Source organism: Papio anubis, chromosome 12 (genome assembly GCF_008728515.1).
Source record: "Papio anubis isolate 15944 chromosome 12, Panubis1.0, whole genome shotgun sequence".
NCBI classification, from domain to species: domain Eukaryota; kingdom Metazoa; phylum Chordata; class Mammalia; order Primates; family Cercopithecidae; genus Papio; species Papio anubis.
In genome coordinates, this window is record NC_044987.1 from 79,231,240 (window position 1) to 79,251,697 (window position 20,458).

The 20,458-nt window shown below is 43.6% G+C and overlaps 1 protein-coding gene across 13 annotated transcripts in view; it reads left to right on the plus strand.

Annotated features, from left to right (window-relative positions):
* Positions 1-20,458, plus strand: part of NAV2 (neuron navigator 2) — a 768,631-nt gene that overhangs the window by 562,347 nt on the left and 185,826 nt on the right. For all 13 annotated transcript variants that reach the window (XR_002517349.2, XM_021926842.2, XM_021926846.2 and 10 more), the window contains one exon: positions 17,276-18,377. Coding sequence is in view for 12 of the 13 variants with exons in the window: in XM_021926842.2 (XP_021782534.2) it covers positions 17,276-18,377 (1,102 nt within the window). In the remaining variant the exon portion in view is untranslated. The remainder of the gene's footprint in view (positions 1-17,275; positions 18,378-20,458) is intronic.

The window sequence follows — 20,458 nt, forward strand, 5'->3', positions numbered from 1 at the left end:
AGTGCAGCCCAAAGCATCACAGAGTTTTCAATTAGACCCAAGTTTACTAAGAAAGGGAAATAGAATAACATGCTTTTGAGGAAAAAAATAAAATCAGTGCACATTAAAACATAAAAGTTGCTGTTGCTGTTAACTGGCTTAAATAGAAAATGTGGCTAACTAGAACATCTTTTTTCAGTTTAAAGGATTTCTAATTAGTGTCTTTGCAGTAACAACTGTGTTAGATTGATCTAATCATGTCTGTCTAACCTTCATGCATGCATTCACCCACTTTATCAAACAAAATTTATTCTGTATCACATACTGGAGATAGATGAATGAAACAGAGCCCCAGGCTTCAAGGACGTAATATTCTGGAGCAAGTGATGGCAGACTTTCTCTCAAATGGCCGGACAATAAATATTTTGGACTTCGAGGGCCATAGGGTCTCTGGTGCAGCTATTCAACTCTTCCACTGTAGTGAGAAAGCTGCTATAAACAATATGTAAATGAATGAGTGTGGCTGTGTTCCAATCAGATTTTATTTACGAAAATAGGTGGGGAGCTGGATTTGGCCTTCAGGCCCAGGCTTACCAGCCTCCATCCTAGAGGAGGGAGTTAAGTCTGTACCAGTCTACTAATAAGTACAGAAGGCCAAGATCTGTGAAGGATAGAGAATGGGGAGATGAGAACACAATGGGTTAGGAAATGAGTTATGGAACTGGGGGTACTTTGAGAAGTAAAGGAAAACAACTAGGGCCGGGAGGAAGAAATGCATGACTCCCTTGATGCAGAAGCAGGCAATGCTGGTGTAACTAAGAGATCAGGTGTCCTGGATCAGCCCTGCCCAGCCTAGATGCTTCAAGGACCTACCTGCCCTCTAGAGATCTGATTGAATAATATGGAACCTGCCTCAGGATTTCTGTGAGTTCCCATGAGGTGCTGCCTGCAGCATCTCTGTGAAGGTGGTCTCTACTCCACCCCAACATTTTGTACACAGAAGCCCACCTCCTTGCTGGTTTCCAAGAGATATGCATTCACAGCAAGCATTTCATATTTTTAGTAACTTTTGTGACAGTAGATTGTTGAGGGAGGGGGTATCACAGGGAGGGAAATATTGCACACCCCATGTTCCCTAGCAATTTTCTGCCTTCTGTAAGGCAGTTGCTGTTCTCCTAGGGCCTCAGTTTCTGGCCCAGGTGGTTTGTCAAGGAATTATCCTACCAGAGACAACTCTCCCCTATAACTGAAATGTCATTGCCCCCTTACCTTCACAGATAGTGGCTTCCAAGCAATATTCTGTATCCCCCTCTCATCTCACATCTACCTCATTTCATAGCTTTGGTCTCACATGGCTGTTTTTGTTTTTGTTTTTGTTTGAGACGGAGTCTCACTCTGTAACACCCAGGCTGGAGTGCAGTGGCATGATGTCGGCTCACTGCAACCTCTGCCTCCCAGGTTCAAGTGATTCTCCTGCCTCAGCTTCCGTGTAGCTGGGATTACAGGTACCCGCCACTACGCCTGGCTAATTTTTGTATTTTTAGTAGAGACAGGGTTTCGCCATGTTGGCCAAGACAAGCTGGTCTCGAACTCCTGACCTCAGGTGACCCGCCCACCTTGGCCTCCAAAAGTGCTGGGATTACAAACATGAGCCACTGCACCTGGCCAGGTTTGTTAATTTTTACAAAGGATAATGAGACTGAGGCAACAGACTGTAACCCCACTGGACAGACCTGGATTTGAATCCCACCTCTACATTCTCCAACTTTTTGATATCAGGCCAATGACTTAACCTCTCTGAGCCTGAATTTACTGTTCTGTAAAATAGGCTTGATAATGCCCTCTTCGGGGAGAGAACCTGGGTCCATCAAGCCCAGTGCACCTCAGTGTGGAGCTAATGCTGGTTGTCTTTTCCTGCCTTCATCTTCTCCTTTAAGTCCCAAATTGAGAGGATAACATTGCATTTGGGTCTGCCATTCATTTACATCTTTAGTACAAAATGTGACTCTTGCTGGAGAAAGTTTAGCCATTTGTCTCTAACTACTGGTATCTGGATTGACAGCTGGGAGTGGTTAGGTCAATAGTCAGTTTGATATTATTTGAAACCATCAACTTTGCTTCTGGCTTGTCAGCCAAATTTGGGGAAAAAATGAGAGTTGAGTCTGCATGCCTGTTTTTTTCCATCATGGACTGGGAGGTGACTTGTAAGCATTCTTCATTGTGGAAATAAATTCAGTACGTGCAACTGAATGAAAAAAGTATATGCGTGCTGGGTGAGCAGAGAAGAACAACATTCTGGTTGAGTTATATGTCCCATTTTTCATTATGCTTGGGTGGAATAGATATGCCCCTGGAATTTCTGGTTATGATTAGTATCATGAATGTATTTGGCTGACCATATTTTGCCCTGATCAAGTGCAGAATCTATATATTTTGTCCTCCTGAGTTTGATTTTAATCACTAGGCATGGACCGCAGGACATTCTATTTCCCTTTCCTACTTTGTAAAGGGTTTAGTTCTAGAAGTTTCATGCAGTCATTCCATGGCTTGAATGAATTCTTGACTCCCACTTGCCCTCAGACTGAGTTAGGCAACCCCTTTTGTGACCCACAGGCCTGTAAACCAATCATCACGACAGCTTCTTGCTTTGTTCTTCCTTCTGCTTTATGCTCTGTTTCATCCCCAAGACCTGGAACCCCTTGAAAGCATAGACCATGTATGCATTGGTATATCCCTAACACCTGGGAAAGTACCTGGAGCAGAAGAAATGTCAAAAGAAAAATAAAAGTTGGAAGGATGGGATGAGATAGGGTGATTGGAGAAAAAAACATGCAACGTTGTGGTTATTTTCGGATTCCGAGGAGAAATGTGGCCAAATAACTTTGAGTCCAGTCATATCCCTGGTTCCTGTACATCCAGAATTCATTATTCAAGATGACAAAGATTCTCTGAAACAAAATTTAATAAGCTTGAGCATGTTTAAGTTGGAATTAAAACCTCCAAGCTGGTCTGTGAGTGAGCCTGGTTTCCATGTTCTATCTCGTAGCCGTGCACGTGGGTAAGAAGCTCCTTGAGTCCTTGTTCACCAAGGTTCATATGAAGAGCTCTTTGAGCCTTATGGAAACAGAGTAGATGTTGCCAAGAGTGACTGAGTCACCACTCCAGACAGTGAGAACTGTGTGTTTACTGGGCTGCTTCCAGCCAGCCTGGTGAAGTTGATGGGGCACACAGGCCAATGCCTGTCAGGCACAGGGCCCTGGCTCAGAGTGGGAATATGGCAGAGGTCAGCTTGGGCGGGGCCGTGGGAGCCATGTATGAAACCATGGCACTGGAAGGACAGTTCTCTCTTTCTCTATAGAGTTGGGTTAGAGACCTGGTCCCATCTTGCTTATAAAAGAGAATAACGCCACCAAAATTTGGTATAGCTGTATCTTGCTTTAAGAAAGCCCAGTATTAGTAGGGAAGCATAAGAATTAATCTCAGCATTTTGTAGTTTGCAGTGTGCTTTCACATCATTGCCCTTTTGCTGCTCTTGAGGAGGGAAGAAAGCTTTAGTCACCATCTCCATTTAATAAAGTTCATTGATTAAGAAGAGCATGGGACCAGACACGGTGTCTCACGCCTGTAATCCCAGGACTTTGGGAGGCCAAGACAGGAGGATTACTTGAGCCCAGGGGTTTGAGACCAGCCTGGACAACATAGTGAGTCTCTACAAAAAATAAAAAAGTTAGCCAGGCATGGTACCATGTACCTGTGGTTCCAGTTACGTGGGAGGCTGAGGCAAGAGAATTGCTTGAGGTGAGGCTGTAGTGCGCCATGTTTGCACTACTGCACTCCATCCTGGGCAACAGAGCAAGACCCTGTCTCAAAAAAAAAAAATAAGAAGAGCATGGACTTTATTGTTCAAATTCTTACTCTACCACTTACAAGCCATGACTTGGGCAAGTTGCTAATGTCTCTGAGCTGCAGTAAATCCACTGCCTAAGATACTTGCATGAATTAATGAAATAATTAAATAAACCTGTTAAATGAAATTATTATTATTTATTTATTTGAGATGGAGTCTCACTCTGTCACCCAGACTGGAGTGCAGTGGCTCAATCTCAGCTCACTGCAACCTCCCCCTCCCAGGTTCACGCGATTCCCCTGCCTCAGCCTCCTAACTGGGATTACAGGCGTGTACCACCATGCCTAGCTAATTTTTTTGTGTTTTTAGTCAAGATGGGGTTTCACCATGTTAGCCAGGATGGTCTTGATCTCCTGACCTCGTGACCTACCCACCTTGGCCTCCCAAAGTGCTGGGATTACAGGCATGAGTCACTGCACCCGGCTAAATGAAATTATTTAAAACACTTAGTACAGTACCTGGTACATAGGTGGCATTCAAAAAGTACTAGTTATTAGTGTTAGTTTTATTTTTACTTATGAATAAACTGGAGCTTAGCTAGACTCAAGATTACCAAGCTTTTAAGTTGGACTTGAACCCATTCACAAAGTTCGATGACTGCATAATTCTAAGGGTAGTCTGAATAGCACAGAACAGAATAAGATGATTATCTTGGCATTCTTTCCACTTCATTATAGTTATCTGATTTTTAAAGGTAACTTAGCCTTAGAAGTAATTGTTAGGATTCCTCTAAATGGGTGCTTCATTTGCAAAACCTCAATCTACCATCGACTTGTCACAGCCAGACCTATTACATAAAATAAAACAGACACGTGGAGGAAATTACTTCCTGATTTAGGGGAGTAAAGCTGGTGAGAAGTCTCTGGAGGCATTTTCTATCTCAGTATATTTCATTTTTTCAGAAGAATTCTGTTTTCCCATTAAGAAGACAACTGTCAGGTGAAAAGGCCCAGAAATCTGGTAGGGCTGTGTGTGGATCAGTCACATCCGTGAAGCCCTGAAATTGTTTGATCTATCTGATACTAAGTGTCTGCATTCTTGGCAGAATCAGGATAAATGACTCCTTTTCTTCTTCTGTTCCTGCACATTTGGCATAATACACTCATAGACAGTGAATAATAGTCCAATTCAGCTCTCAGTTTCTGCATTGATTCCCCCAGAGAAATATAATAAGCTCGTTCTTTGGTTGGCTCCTGATTTTGATTGACAGAAAAAATAACAGCAGAAAGATTACATTTTGCCAGCATCCTAAATTTCGAAGAACAAAAAACATATTTAAATGACTGCTAAACTGTCTGACGTTCCGATTTTTAAAAAGAACCTCCTGGAGGGAAACATTCTCTTTTTCTTCAGGGAAGGAGTTAAAGGTCAACAAACTTTGTTGTAAAGTTTCTAAAAGCTGTTGACAGAAGACTTGATGAAAATACTATATCTTGTTCCCAGAGAAAAGCACATATTTTGAGAGTCCAGTTTATTGTCCCTTCTCAAGGTGGGGTAGACTAGAGGTGCAGCTTACATGTGTGAACTTTGAAATAAAGTTACCTGGCTCTAATCTGTTTGATCTTGGGTAACTCACTAAACCCCTATGCCTCAGTTGTCCTCACTGGTAAAATGGGATCATTATTACCTACCTCATTGGATTTATAGCACAAATAAAAGAAGTTAAAAACAATAAAAATGCTTAGCACTGTGCCTGGCACAAAGTGCATGCTCTGAAATATTGACTGTTATCCTTCTAAACGTGTGTTGTTAGTAATATTGCTATGAGTATATAAATGTGTGTGTATATATACATATATATGTATATAAACATATTTTGCCATGGAAAATTTTTGTCCAGTAAAATCTTAGAGAGCTGCTCTGGTAGAAGTGGAGCAGAGAATATATAAAAACAGGCTGACTCAATTCCCCTTTTCCACAATTGCTATAAATACTCTCTGACCTCACCCTCCTCAACTGTTCCCAAGATTGCTCCAGGGAACCCCAGGGCTCCCCCCAACACCTACTGCTGTAATGGGTCCTCGGTCTCTCACTGTCCAAACACTCTTGTTCAGAATGGTCCTGAGTTATGGATTGCTCTGGCAGGTGTTGCTTTAACTTTTTTTTTTTTTTCTTCTTTGCCGCCCTGTGTCTTTGGGCAGAAAAACTAAAGGGAAAGGAAAGCCACCTTGTTCAGAAGAGTTCTTCTACTGTTGCCTTCTCCTTCGCTGTCTCTTCTCTAAAGCCGAGGGTCTCTGTCATTTTGGCCACTCTTCCTTGAGCATGGTTTAGGGTCATCCTCGTCCTTTAGGGCAAACTAGAGTTTCTCAGTGTGTGTTGTAAGATTTGAACTCTATGAACACCTGGTTTTTGAACTTCAGTATCTATTACAGTCACCTGGGGAGCTAGTTAAAACCCCTGTTTCTTGGGTCCCTCCCCAGAGATACTCTGATTTGGTATGTTTAGGGTAGTGCCAGGGAAGCTATGTTACTTAACAAATTCCAGAATCCCAAGTTTAGTAGCAGCTGTGGCATTTACTGAACGTGAGACCTTGGAGAAGTGATTACCTGCCCACGGTTCTGTTGCCCGCTTTGAGAAAAGAATGTCTTAAAGTAGCTGATCTCCAAGAAGCCTTTCCAGGTCCACAATTCTAAGATTTCACCATTCTAGCTGTGGTCTGGGCTATGTGCAGCAAAGCAAGATCCTCACCCTTCTTGTTCTGAATGTCATTCCTGTGTTAATATGACCCAAGATCCCATGGATTTTCATGGCAGCCACATCTCTGTAGTGAGTCACAGTGAACCTAACTGTTGGTAGAAATCTTTTTAGGCATACTGCTGCCTGGTAATAACCTACTTCCTATTTTCATATAGCTTTTGGCCTCCATGCAGAGTAAATAAAAGAAAGCAGGTACACCTCATGGGTGTTTAATGCTCGAATGCATGAAAGAAGCCCTCATTTTACCAGACTGTAGCATCATGGGGGGAAATAAGGGCACATCTTCTTCCTTCTCCCTTTTCTAGCTCTCCTAGTAAGTGGCCAGTGGACATCTGTCTTTTCTGATTTAGCTTGTAAGCCCATTTTATGCCCCCTTCATTAGGACAGTGTTTGCCAAAATGCATCCCATGGTAGGCTTTTTCCTTAAACTATCCCATAAAATCAGTTCCCTGGCAAAAATACATTTAAGAATCACACTATCATCCCATTATCCTTTAGGATATTCCCAGTGCAAATAGGCACGTTAAAGGCTCCGAGAAGTCCTGTAGACAAAAAAACTATTTGACTACTATTTAGACCTCCATTTTCTAAACTTACCTGACCATGGAATCTCTTCTGTCTTTTACTGCCTATTTGTATTGTTCAGTGGAAGCCATTCTGGTTTAACACTGATTTGGAGGCTCCTATTTGGGGCTGCCCATCCTTGCCCCAATAGAAAGCAGAAAGATTGGGCTGGGCTCCTAGAGGAAGGGGCCTACAGAATTCCTTAACTAACTTTATCTTAGAAGGAAGTATTTACAATAGTGTACAGCCATTGCACTCAGCCAAAAAGCTGCTGGTTGTGAACAATGACCTCTTGAAAGAATGGGATTTGCCCCCTGTAAAGTGTGTATAATCTGTCTGTGAAATTTCATACACTCTTGGAAAAAGGGAGATGGTTTTCTACAGCCAATTTTGTGCTTTCTTATAGCCATATATGGTACAAGATAGAGAAATTGCCTGACCAATTAAAGCAAAAGTTTTCTCCTGGGGATTTTGAACAAATAAGTTCAAGAGAGGGAAAGGATGTGTTTTGAGGGTGATGTGGCTTCAAGAACTGAAAGATAAAGAATAGGCATGTCTTATATTTTTAAAGGTATCTTCCTTCAGATACCAGCAAATTATCTGTCTCCTTATCCAGCTGAGTGGGAGGATTTTCAAAATGTGTATAGAATACATTTGATGTAAAGGGTGTGTGTGTGAGAGAGAGGGAGAGATTTTAAGAATTTATTCTCTTTTTAAGGTGTTATCATAAGGTCAAACATAAGCCCAGCTGCATATGAATATTTCCAGCAAGTTAACCTTTGTTTAGCTTTACCAATTCTTTATAACATGAAGTGGGATTTGAGAACATACCTTGTAAAACTGTTTGGAGAAAATGTAGTGAAAACTACTTTGGAAAGGGATAATTCTTAAAAACAAACAAACAAAACAAAACTGGTTTTTAGCTACCAGCAGAGAAACGAATTACCTCATTACCCATGGTTTCATTTGGTTTTATCCAAAATAAGCCACTGAAGAAAAAGGATTACCTTGTCATATATTAAAGAGAAACACAACTGTAATTGCTGCAGCTGTCGAGGGCCTTTTCTGCTTCCTCTGGGGTGAAAAAGTCACTGAGGAAAACTGGGAAATGTGTGGTTCATGTAGGACAGCGAAGGGTTCTGTCTATTAGGATAATGTGCTTTTACATTCTGCATATTTATTTTTTATCAAACTGTCACAAGATACTGGAGTATTCATACATGACATTTTAAGTGACCCAGTAGAGAAAAATCTCCACCATGCATAGAAGAAAAAACGATTAAAAGCATCACCAAGATTTGTAGTCATTGAGTTCAGTTAGTTTTAGAAAGAACTGACATGGTTAGTCAAGAGAGGCACAAGTCAGGAGCGCCTGATTTTAATTTTGAGCCCTATGGAGAGATCTGGTGTGGATAATAGTTTTTGTTTCTTTATTGATTTTTCCAGCCACCATTTCAGGGGACCCAATAAGACTTCAGGCATTCTTGGAAGTAGGCTAAGTCAGGTGCATCTACTAACCACAATGCAGGATAACAAGTGTCAGGGACACTTATTTTTTAAATAGTAGGCATTCCAACGGGCATGAAATGGTATTTGTTGTGGTTTTGATTTGCTTTCCCGAATGACTAGTGATGTTTAATATCTTTCCATGTTTTTATTGGCCATTTGCATATCTTCTTTTGAAAAATATTCAAGTTTTTTGCCCATTTTAAAATCAGGTTGATTGTTTTTGTTGAGTTATAAGAGTTCTTTATATTTCTGGATATCAGTCACTTATCAGATATGCGATTTATAAATATTTCATCCTATTCCGTAGGTTGCCTTTTTACTCTACTGATAGTGTCCTTTGATGCACAGAAATTTTAAATTTCCATGAATCCAACTATTTTTTCTTTGGTTCCCTGTGCTTTTGGTGTCGTATCCAAGAAATTATTGACAAATCCAAAGTCATGAGGTTTTGCCCTATGTTTTCCTTTAGGAGTTTTATAGTTTTAGTTTTTATGTATAGGTTTTAGATCCATTTCGAGTTAATCTTTGCATATGGTTTAAGGTAAGAATCCAGGCCAGGTGTGGTGGCTCATGCCTGTAATCCCAGCACTTTGGGAGACCGAGGCAGGTAGATCACGAGGTCAGGGGTTTGAGACCAACTAGGCCAATGTGGTGAAACCTTGTCTCTACTAGAAATACAAAAATTAGCCAGGCGTGGTGGTGCATGCCTATAATCCCACTACTTGGGAGGCTGAGGCAAGAGAATTGCTCGAACCCGGGAGGTGGAGATTGCAGCAAGCTGAGATCGCGCCACTACACGCCACGCCTAGGCAACAGAGTAAGACTCTGTCTCAAAAAAAAAAAAAAAAAAAAAAAAATTCCAACTTTGGTTTTCTTTTCCATGAGAATATCAGGTTTTCCCACCACCATTTATTGAAAAGACCATTCTTTCCCCTATTGAATAGTTGTGGAACTCTTACCAAAAATTATTTGACCATATATGCAAAGGTTTATTTCTGAGCTATCTTGTCTAGTCCACTGGTGTATATGTCTGTCTTTATGATAGTACCACACTTTTAAAAAAATTATTTTAACTTTGTAGTGGGTTTTGAAATCAGAAAGTGTGAGGCCTCCAACTTTGTTCTTTTTCAAGATTGTTTTGAATTTTTGGGTCCCTTGAGATTCCAGTGAATTTTAGGATAGATTTCTCTGTGTCTGGAAAAAAAAAAGTCACTGGAATTTTGATAGGAATTGCGTTAAAAAAACAACCTTTAAAAAACGTTTGATTATATAGATCCTCATCCTTATTCTAGCTTAGACTTTCTAGAAGCGTATGGAATTATAGATACAATAAGATCCTTGGAGCATGTGGATCTAAAGCCCAGCTTTCTCTCCCTCCATGCCCTCTCACTTTCCTGACTCCATTCCTTGTTTGTCCTCATGCCCCGCTTTCCTTCTTTACTTCTCTCTGTACCTCCAGGGATCCTCTCCAAGAAGGAGTTGGAGAGAAGACTGTGTTTAAGCTATATCCTTAATATTAGACACTGACACAGTGCCGCTGAGAAGGCTCCTCCAGACACGCTCCAAGAACCCTGCAGAACCTCTAAGTGGATCGAGACAGGTTCACCTGCCCTTCTGTGGTCTGGTGGCTACCAGATTGTCAAGAACTGACCAGGGGGCCGGGCGCGGTGGCTCAAGCCTGTAATCCCAGCACTTTGGGAGGCCGAGACGGGCGGATCACAAGGTCAGGAGATCGAGACCATCCTGGCTAACCCGGTGAAACCCCGTCTCTACTAAAAAATACAAAAAACTAGCCGGGCGTAGTCCCAGCTACTCGGGAGGCTGAGGCAGGAGAATGGCGTGAACCTGGGAGGCGGAGCTTGCAGTGAGCTGAGATCCGGCCACTGCACTCCAGCCTGGGCGACAGAGCGAGACTCCGTCTCAAAAAAAAAAAAAAAAAGAACTGACCAGGGTGACTCTGAAAACAGTCTCTAGCTCATGTGACTGGAGTCAATACACTTAAAAAATAAAAATAAAAATAAAACTTGTTTCAATTATACTAACCAATTTGAATACTCAAGATTGACACCTTGACGAATTATAGGAAATTGCAAACATTTTCCCACACCCAATTATAAGGCCTGTTCTCCAAAGACTTGGGAGAGGATTTAGGCTAGAAACCTCCCCAGGGCAGATTTAAAAATCACCGTAGCGGTGACAGGAGCTGAGCTCAACAGGACACTCTCCCTGAGTGCCTGTTGGCATCAGGACCAGACCACCAACGTCTCCCTAACTGAAAAGCTGGGGACAGGAGAGACCTGGGGCCAGTATCCGCCCTCACTGAAGGAGAGAAGAAGAAGTGGTTTATTTATCTGCTTTGAACAGTATTTTCATTTAGAAAGCATTTTGGTTCCTGTCAGGGAAGATTAAGGCTGGTTGCCAGAAAAACCAAACCAAACTTTTTCCCTCCCCACCGGAGGATTAATGCTCTCTCTAAACTCCAAGAAAAAAAAGTTCCTTTTCTTCAAAGGCATCCTGTCTGCGGTGTTTCAAATGAGACTTTTCCTTCTTGCAGTGGTTTGTCAGTTGGTGGTGGACCAATCCTGTAAGCTGGTCTTTTAGAACTGAGGTGTTCCAACTGCAGGGCACAGCCCACTAGTGAGGCATAAGACCTGTTTAAGCGCCAGGAACGGTGGCTCACGCCTGTAATCCCAGCACTTTGGGAGGCCAAGCTGGGAGGATCACCTGCAGTCAGGAGTTCCAGACCAGCCTGGCCAACATGGTGAAACCCCATCTCTACTAAAAATACAAAAATTAGCCGGGCATGGTGTCAGGCACCTGTAATCCCAGCTACTCGGGAGGCTGAGGCAGCAGAATTGCCTGCACCCGGGTGGTGGAGATTGCAGTGAGTTGAGTTTGCACCATTGCATTCCAGCCTGGGCAACAAGAGTGAAACTCTGTCTCAAAATAAAATCATAAAATAAGATAAATAAAATAGCCAGGTGTGGTGGTATGTGCCTGTGGTTCCAGCAGTGAACCGAGATCGCACCAGTGCACTCCAGCCTGGGCAACAGAGCAAAACTACATCTTAAAAAAAAAAAAAAGACCTGTTTAAGGGCTCTCCAATCAGCATTTTAGAACAGACTACAGTAGCATATATCAGAGTTTATTGTACGTAATAAGAGTATATCTTGATTTTTTCAGTTTAACATGTGGAGAAGTGGCTGTTTATTGGATGGCAATATATCATTCTTACCATGTTTTTACTATGTGGTCAAAAATTGTCACAGCTACTATTTTAAAATTATCTTTGGCTCAACAAGGCCTGGTCATGTTGCCAGAACTGGCAAAATATCACATACTAGACAAATACATAGAAATAAATAAAGATCTAAAAACTAACCATTTCAGGTTCGTTTTGAACCTAATCCTTATTTGAGCCTTCTGGTTTGATTTCTATTTGGTTGATTACGTGTTTCAGAAGAACACATTTAATATGAGTGTATCTTGATTTAATGTAACAGTGTTTCTCCCACTTCAGTCTTTCACAAACTTTCTGCATGATTTTTGCCAAATCTGTGAGCCGCTTGTGTTTTCTATTTCGTATTTTCCTTGAACGAGCTCAAATTTTAAATCTATATTTAATATCCATGAAACTGTTAATTTATATACGGCTAGTTATGATTTTCTAATACATCTAATAAGCAATGAAAATATGACTTTTAAAATATAAAAATACTCATGTGCCATCCAAAACAATCTCATCCACTTCAGTGGCCCACATGTCATCATTTGGGGGATACAGATGTTCAAAACATTCTTTTATGCTTTTCTTTTTCCCCCTTAGGTTCCTTTGCTTTAACAAAGGTTCAGATATTTGAGGAAAATAACAAAAGTTGTTAGTTATCAGGGAAATAAGTGCTTTTCATTTTGAAGAACTCATCCCACCCCCTTCCCCCAAACTGGTTTTCATAGGATACTAGCATTTCTGAATTCACAAGCAGCTCATCTAATGTTGACCATACCTTGACCCAGCCAGTTTTCTCCATCAAGATTGGAAATCACCCAGCCGCAGAGGGCCTCTCAGAGGCTTGCCCAGATTTGAATAGAAACAAGGCTAAAAGAACACTAGAGAAATAGCTCATCCTCTTTCTAACAAATGGGGCAACTGAAGCCAAGAAAGGCAAAATGGCATATCTAGGATCATGCCATGAGTTGGGGACAAAGTTCGAGGTCCAGCCTACCCACCTGCACCTCCTCTTTGTTTAGCTTACTGTCTGAGAATCTGTTGAGGAAAGCTTCATGGTAGGAGTCATAGGACCCCAGGATTAGAAATGGACAAAGAAGGCCAGGTGCGGTGGCTCACACCTGTAATCCCAGCACTTGGGCCTGTAATCCCAGCACTTTGGGAGGCTGAGGTGGGTAGATCTCTTGAGCTCAGGAGTCCGAGACCAGCTTGGGCAACATGGTGAAACTCCATCTCTACAAAAACACACACACACACACACACACACACACACACACACACACACACACAAATTAGCCAGGTGTTGGTGGCACTCGTCTGTAAGGCTGAAGCTGGAGAATCACTTGAGCCCGGGAAGTGGAGGTTGCAGTGAGCCGAGATCAAGCTGCTGCACTCCAGCCTGGGTGACAGAGTGAGATTCCATCTCAAAAAACAAAAAAGAAAGAAAGAAAAGAAAAATGGACAGAGAGAGGAACAGGCCCCAAACAGCCACTTAGCCAAGCTCTGAGATCACTGGTATGATATCCTAGGAATGATAGAAATGTATCAAGTTACTTTGTACAAGACCACTCATGACTTGACATATCCTTCACGACATAGGGGACTTCTGACTGTGACATGAGTGTAGAATATTGATGACCTGGTCCTCAGATGCCCTAATGCCCCCTTTCTAGCCCCACTCAAGACTTCTGCTCTAGAAACCAAATTCAGAATCATACCCAGGTGCTACCTTTTGTAGTTGTAATGAGTAGCCTTGAAATGCCCCATGGCTTAATAACCAGAGGAGCCCAGACTAAATACCACATAGAAATTGTGATTCTCTGAGTTTTAATCTGAATTTTTTCCTGAGTGTAGGCTGAAGAGTTTTAATAAAACCCTAAAGACTCATCACATATCCCACATCTCTGTGGCCTTAAATATGACTTGCAAATGTCAACATTATCAACCAGCAATTCAGAAGCCAGTTGCTAAGTATCTTTATGCTCCAGCAGGTTTTAGGACACAAAGATGAGTCAGGGAGGGGAGTCTCTGTCCTGGAGGAAATCCCAGACCAGGGGAATAACCGACCTTTAGCAGAAGCACCACGTAATAACACAAGGATCACTTCTCCAGGAAGTTTTCTCAAACTCTTCAGGGAGAATTACCAGAGGCTACTAATTCTCCGCTTCTCATAGCACCTCGTAGAGCCCTCTACCACTTTTTATACTGTTTTCGTGGTTTGTTTTGAAGTCCATTGCACCCTGAGACAGTGAGTTCCTAGAGGGCAGGAGCTTTATTCAACTCTGTGTTCCCAGAGCGTTGTATAAAGTAGCTGGTCCTCCAAAATCATCCTATGGAAGAGGTATGGACAGAATCCTAGTGAAGCACACAATAGGGGAAAATGCCTTGTGATATAAACCAGGCCTGAGGGTCTCAGATGGCTGTTTCACCAAGACAAGCCAAGTATCTGTTTTCTTCTTGGTCAGTTATTAGCTACGTAGTTGGTTGATTTCTAGCTGTGATTGTTAGTGTTAAAAAAAAAATAGAAATGATAGTAGAGACGTCCATTTCTGAGCAAGCCTCAGAGTAGTTCCAAGTAGCAAGATCACATTGATCCAGACACAGATGGGGACTATGCCTAAAACTTCTTTAGGAAAGAGGAACATACCTTTGAACATGATCTTGTAGTTCCTATAAGGACAGTGTTACAACCTGCCCCTAAATCCCCCATCCTTTTCTTTAGCACTAATTTTTAACAAATAATATAGTTTATTTAATTAAATTTATTATCTGCTCCTTCTTGCTAAAATGTGAACTCTATAAAGGCAGAGATTTCTGGTTTTTCATAGATGGATCCCAAGTACCTAAAACAGTATCTGACACATATTAGGAGCTCATTGAATGAATAGATAGATATGAATGAATATATTGGATGAATGAATGAAAACTTTACATCTGCCCCAGATCTGAGTTCAGGTGAAGGGAAAGACAGTTTTCCTAGGAGGAGTGGTACTCAGGATTGGTGGATTCACTATTATTTCAGCCAGAGAGCCATCCTCTGTGATGTAGGCTGCTTTATTTCAAATGGCAGGGTTGGTTTGTGCCCCACCATGGATGTCATGAACATACATAAGCTAGTAGAAAGGGCAGTTCCTAAAAGTGCTCTTGATGTTTAAGTGGCTGTTTACGTGTATTTTTCATCAAAGGAGGTAGGTATGATACCATGTCAGGAGACCTGAGTTCAAATCCCAGATCTCTGCATTTCTGGCTGTGTAATTTAGAATTATTCTTTAGCCCTACCTAAGTCTCAGTTTCCTCACTCTTAAAATAGGCACAGGAACCCCTTTTCACAATGTGCTGAGCACTGAGCCTCCTGATACCAAGCAGGCCACCTATGGGCAGCGTCAAGCCCGTAGCAACCTTCTAACAGGCCGGCAGTGTGGGTGGGTTCTCTGAGCCTGATTCCAAGCCAGTCTCTGGCTCTCCCCAGGAAAAGATCCAACAACACCCCTTGAGTTTTGTTAGGGAGGATTGTGAGGCACCCTCCCTCCAAACCCAAATCCCCAGTAAGTCAGGAAGATATATGTGTTTTAAAACATTGGGAGGTCTGCTTTGGATCACCCTGGAGCTGTGGCTTCCCCGAGCAGCTGAGAGTGAAAGGAGGCAGTTCCTCTGCTGTGAGCTCTCACGGCACGGTGCTCACGCCCCACACAGGGGCTGCCTTCACTCGGCTTTAGCAGCCGTTGACTTTTAAATCATAATAAGCCGCTCTATATACAGTTTACTCTGTTGCTAGAAGGCAGTGGAACATAGGTATTAAAAAAAAAAAAAAGGCAGAAGAAGCAGCCGTTAATCCCGCCAGGCTTCTGGGCACTGGAATAGTTGTGGATGACAAAAGTTAATTAGAAACATGAGCAGTTTAACCGAAAACACTTGTGACAATTGGAAGGGCAGCCTCTCCGGTTGGAGGATTTTTCCTAGGGAATCATTGCAGGAGAAAGTGGCTGCTGCTAGGTAAGTCATGTCATTGTGACTTTGCAGATGCAGAGGTGCTTTTGGGGGGGCTGAAGGGGTGTGTCCTGTCTGCTGTGCACACTGGGCATGGGGTATGGGTGGGTGTGGGCACAGGGCCCAGTGGAGACGTGCCTTGCCTGGCACTTTCTCTCCAACAGCTGTCCTTCCTTGAGAGAGAGGCTGCATCATCCCGGGCACTGACGGAAGAAGGGTGCTGCAGTTTCCATTTCTGTCACATTGGCCACCTTGGTGACTAGCCGTTAGTTTGGAGCCTGCCCTCACTAGAACGATTCTGGCTCCAGTTTGGAAATATTTTGAGGCTTTTCTGAGAAAAGAGTCTGGCCAGGGAAATACTCACTGAGAGCCAAGGGGAAGCCTCGACTTTCAGATAACCTGTGTGTTTTCTTGCCCACAGTGGAGCCATGTGCATAGATTACACTCTAGAGAGAAAAAAAAAAAAAAAAGTTTTTTTGTTTTTAAGTCAAACCTGAACCATGTTTGCAACTTTTTTTGTTGTTTTTTTTTTTGTTTTTTTTTTGTTTTTTGTTTTATTTTGTTTTGAGACAGAGTCTCACTCTTTTTGCCCAGGCTGGAGTGCTGTGGCGTGATCTTAGCTCACTGCAAGCTCTGCCTCCCAGGTTCAAGCACTTCTCTTGCCTCAGCCTCCCGAGTAGCTGGGATTACGTGCATGCTCTACCACGCCCAGCTGATTTTTGTATTTTTAGAAGAGATTGGGTTTTACCATGTTGACCAGGCTGGTCTTGAATTCCTGACCTCAGGTAATCCGCCCGCCTTGGCCTTCCAAAGTATTGGGATTACAGGTGTGAGCCAGTGCACCCAGCCATTTGCAGCTTTTTAAAAGTGCCAGCATAGGAAAAACTTACATGCTTTAATAGGCATTAACAACTTTTGTGTGTAATTATTCTTTTTTAAAGATTCTACATGGTTTCTCCTCCTTTTCTGTTTTTGTAATTGTTGTATTTTAGTGTCTCTGATACATTGTTTGCTTAAAGTTGGATAATTCTTGATTCTTTCCCATAATTGGGAAACAGACTATGGGATGAATAATTGAAAACGGTAGGTATTTCCTACTCTTTCCTGCACTGGCTATATTAATGGTGCAGGTATCTGTGAAGATTTGTTAAGACCCTCATACATTTGCGTGGCACATGCCACCAAAATGTGATGGGGTCCGGGGGATGTGAACTGTGCCATACGGAAAGCAGGAGGAAGTCAAGCCAGGAATTAAAACCTAACCACAGATAATCCACAAAGTGGGCAATGGAGCTATACAGCATTTGGGTTGGGAGTGATTGGTTGTGTGGCCATGGCTGACCCTCCCTGATCTTCAGTGCAGGTCAACAGGTGTGACTCAGGCCTCCTCTCTTCTGTCTCTGCAGAGCCTTTGGCAAGCTCAGCCTCCTCCCACCCCGGAATGAGTGACAATGCACCTGCTTCCTTGGAGAGCGGCAGCAGCTCCACCCCTACGAATTATAGCACCTCCTCGGCCATCCCGCAGCCCGGTGCAGCCACCAAGCCTTGGCGCAGCAAATCCCTCAGCGTGAAGCACAGTGCCACGGTATCCATGCTCTCAGTCAAGTCTCCTGGGCCTGAGGCTCCCAGGCCCACACCTGAAGCCATGAAGCCAGCCCCCAACAATCAGAAGTCCATGCTGGAAAAGCTGAAACTTTTCAACAGTAAAGGGGGCTCAAAGGCAGGTGAGGGCCCGGGGTCCCGGGACACAAGCTGTGAGCGGCTGGAGACTCTGCCCAGCTTCGAAGAGAGCGAGGAGCTGGAGGCCGCCAGTCGCATGCTCACCACCGTGGGCCCTGCTTCCAGCAGCCCTAAGATTGCACTCAAGGGCATTGCCCAGAGGACTTTTAGCCGGGCGCTGACCAACAAGAAGAGTTCTCCGAAAGGCAATGAGAAAGAGAAGGAGAAACAACAGCGGGAGAAGGATAAGGAGAAAAGCAAGGACCTTGCCAAGAGAGCCTCTGTGACGGAGAGGCTGGACCTTAAGGAGGAGCCAAAAGAAGACCCCAGTGGAGCAGCCTTGCCCGAGATGCCAAAAAAGTCCTCCAAGATCGCCAGCTTCATCCCCAAAGGGGGGAAGCTCAACAGTGCCAAGAAGGAGCCCATGGCCCCTTCCCACAGTGGAATACCAAAACCAGGAATGAAGAGCATGCCCGGGAAATCCCCAAGTGCCCCAGCGCCTTCCAAGGAAGGGGAGCGGAGCCGGAGTGGGAAGCCGAGTTCAGGGCTCCCCCAGCAGAAGCCCCAGCTGGACGGCAGACACTCCAGTTCCTCTTCCAGCCTGGCATCCTCAGAAGGAAAAGGCCCAGGAGGGACCACCCTGAACCACAGCATCAGCAGCCAGACCGTCAGTGGGTCCATCGGGACCACCCAGACCACAGGAAGCAATACCGTCAGTGTTCAGCTACCTCAGCCCCAGCAGCAATACAACCATCCCAACACTGCCACGGTCGCACCTTTCCTGTACAGGTAGGAGCTGCCGCCCACCTGTGCTGCCTGGGACGTTGGGTAAAAGATCCTATCTAGTGGATTGCAGGTCTGTGAGGGCAGGAGCTAGACTGTGCTCCAGGAATATGTAAGTCAATAGCTAAGAAACCATGTGATAAGCTCCTAAGAGAAGCAGACACAATGTGCTCCAGGGAGCAGTTCATACAGCACAGGTTGGGGGAGGAACAGAGAAAGCTGAAGAAGGGAAGTAAAATGTGAGCTGATCCCAGGACGCATAGGAATATGGGGACCCCAGGCCTTGTAGCAGCAGCTTCCCTAAGCAGAAAGCATGAAGGCCTAAATATGAGGGTGGGGGCGGTTTGGTGTCACCCGACAGGCCCCAGCATTAGTCCTAACACATCCCAACATATTTAAAAAATAAATAAAATAATAAACACCTGGCTCAATAACTAAGATTTCTTATAGCAGAGATTGCCTTGAACATTCAGATCCTCACAGTCCCTGCTGCATGGTGGGGCTTTCTGAAGGGAGAGGGACATGGGGGAGAAGAGTAATGGTAGGGAAGGGGCCGGTTCTAGAAGAACAGAAGAGCTCATGTTCTGAGGAGATAAGCCTGGGTGTTTGTGGTGATGGACGGATCCTTCTGTCCTTATCTGTCCCCCCAGCCCCTTTCTCTTTGACGGCACATCCTCAGGACCATGAGAGACTGTGTGGAGCCAGTCCACACTGTGGTGCTGCTGCTCTGTGTGATTCTGGCCAGCGACATAGCTTGTTGCTCAGGCTACAACACGCCTCTTACTGAATGCGGCACGCGGGCTCCAGGGGCCGTGTCATACACGTGGATGAGTCCACTCCAGGCAGATGGAAGCTCCCCAGCCCCTGCCCTTAAAGTTCTTATAATTCCCAGAGCTTTCACTGACAGTGCCCAACTCCGTCCTGTGCTGGAGATGAGCAGTGCATTTGGCCACACTGCACAATTGGATAACTAATACTCGTACACACAAAAGAGGATTAATGATCAAGTGTCACATTCTAGACACATGTTTTGTGGTTGTAACTCAAGTGCATACAGATGCACAACTGTACACTCACACTCATACCGCCATACATGTGGACACACATTAAAAGTCACATATAAGTATGAACACAAGTATACATTCATACATGAAATGCAAAGGCACATATGCATACATGTATTTATATACCTGTTCAGGTGCATAGGTGCATGCCCAGACTCTCAGCTTGCTATGTTTGTATGATTCCCCAAAGAATGTGATATTCCCTCTTTCCTCCTGAGCTGTGTTCTAGTGGGCTCTGTTACAGTTCCTGCCAATAGCTGGTGGAGGGACTGGCTTAAGTGCTTTCAAAGGAAAGCCAGCCAGCACTAGGCCAGCAAAAGAATGTCAGGCATTGTGCTCCTTCCTTTTATTCTGCTTGCATTCTCCTTCAGTGAGGGTCGTGCTGATCTTTTTAATTGGGAGAAGGTCTCACTTTATTGAATCAAGTCATCAGCTCAGCTCACAATCCTGAGAAGAGCACCAGGGCTTAGATAATGACTCAGCTGGTCTACACACAGGGCTTTTGTTTTGTTTTTGTTTTTTGTGGTTTTTTTTTTTTTTTTGAGATGGAGTGTCGCTCTATCGCCAAGGCTGGAGTGCAGTGGCACCATCTCGGCTCACTGCAACCTCCACCTCCCAGGTTCAAACAATTCTCATGCCTCAGCTGGGGCTACAGGTGCATGCCACTACACCTGGCTAATTTTTTTTTTTTTTTTTAATTTTAATAGAGAAAGGATTTCACCATGTTGCCCAGGCTGGTCTTGAACTCCTGAGCTCAGTGCTAGGATTACAGCCATGAGCTACTGCGCCCAGCCATGAACTGCTTTTAATACAATTGTTCTCTGAAGTATGGAGGCAACTGAATAGCTCCACATGAAATTTTTATAATTCCAGTAGCGTTATTAGTCTTGAGGTAATACATAATATATTCAAGATTCACAGATTCTGTATTTGCATTTTCAAAATTAGAATATGACAGTCTTTGATCACCATCAATCCCATTCCTTCTTTTTTTGTTGTTCGCTATAATTTGAAAGATTATAA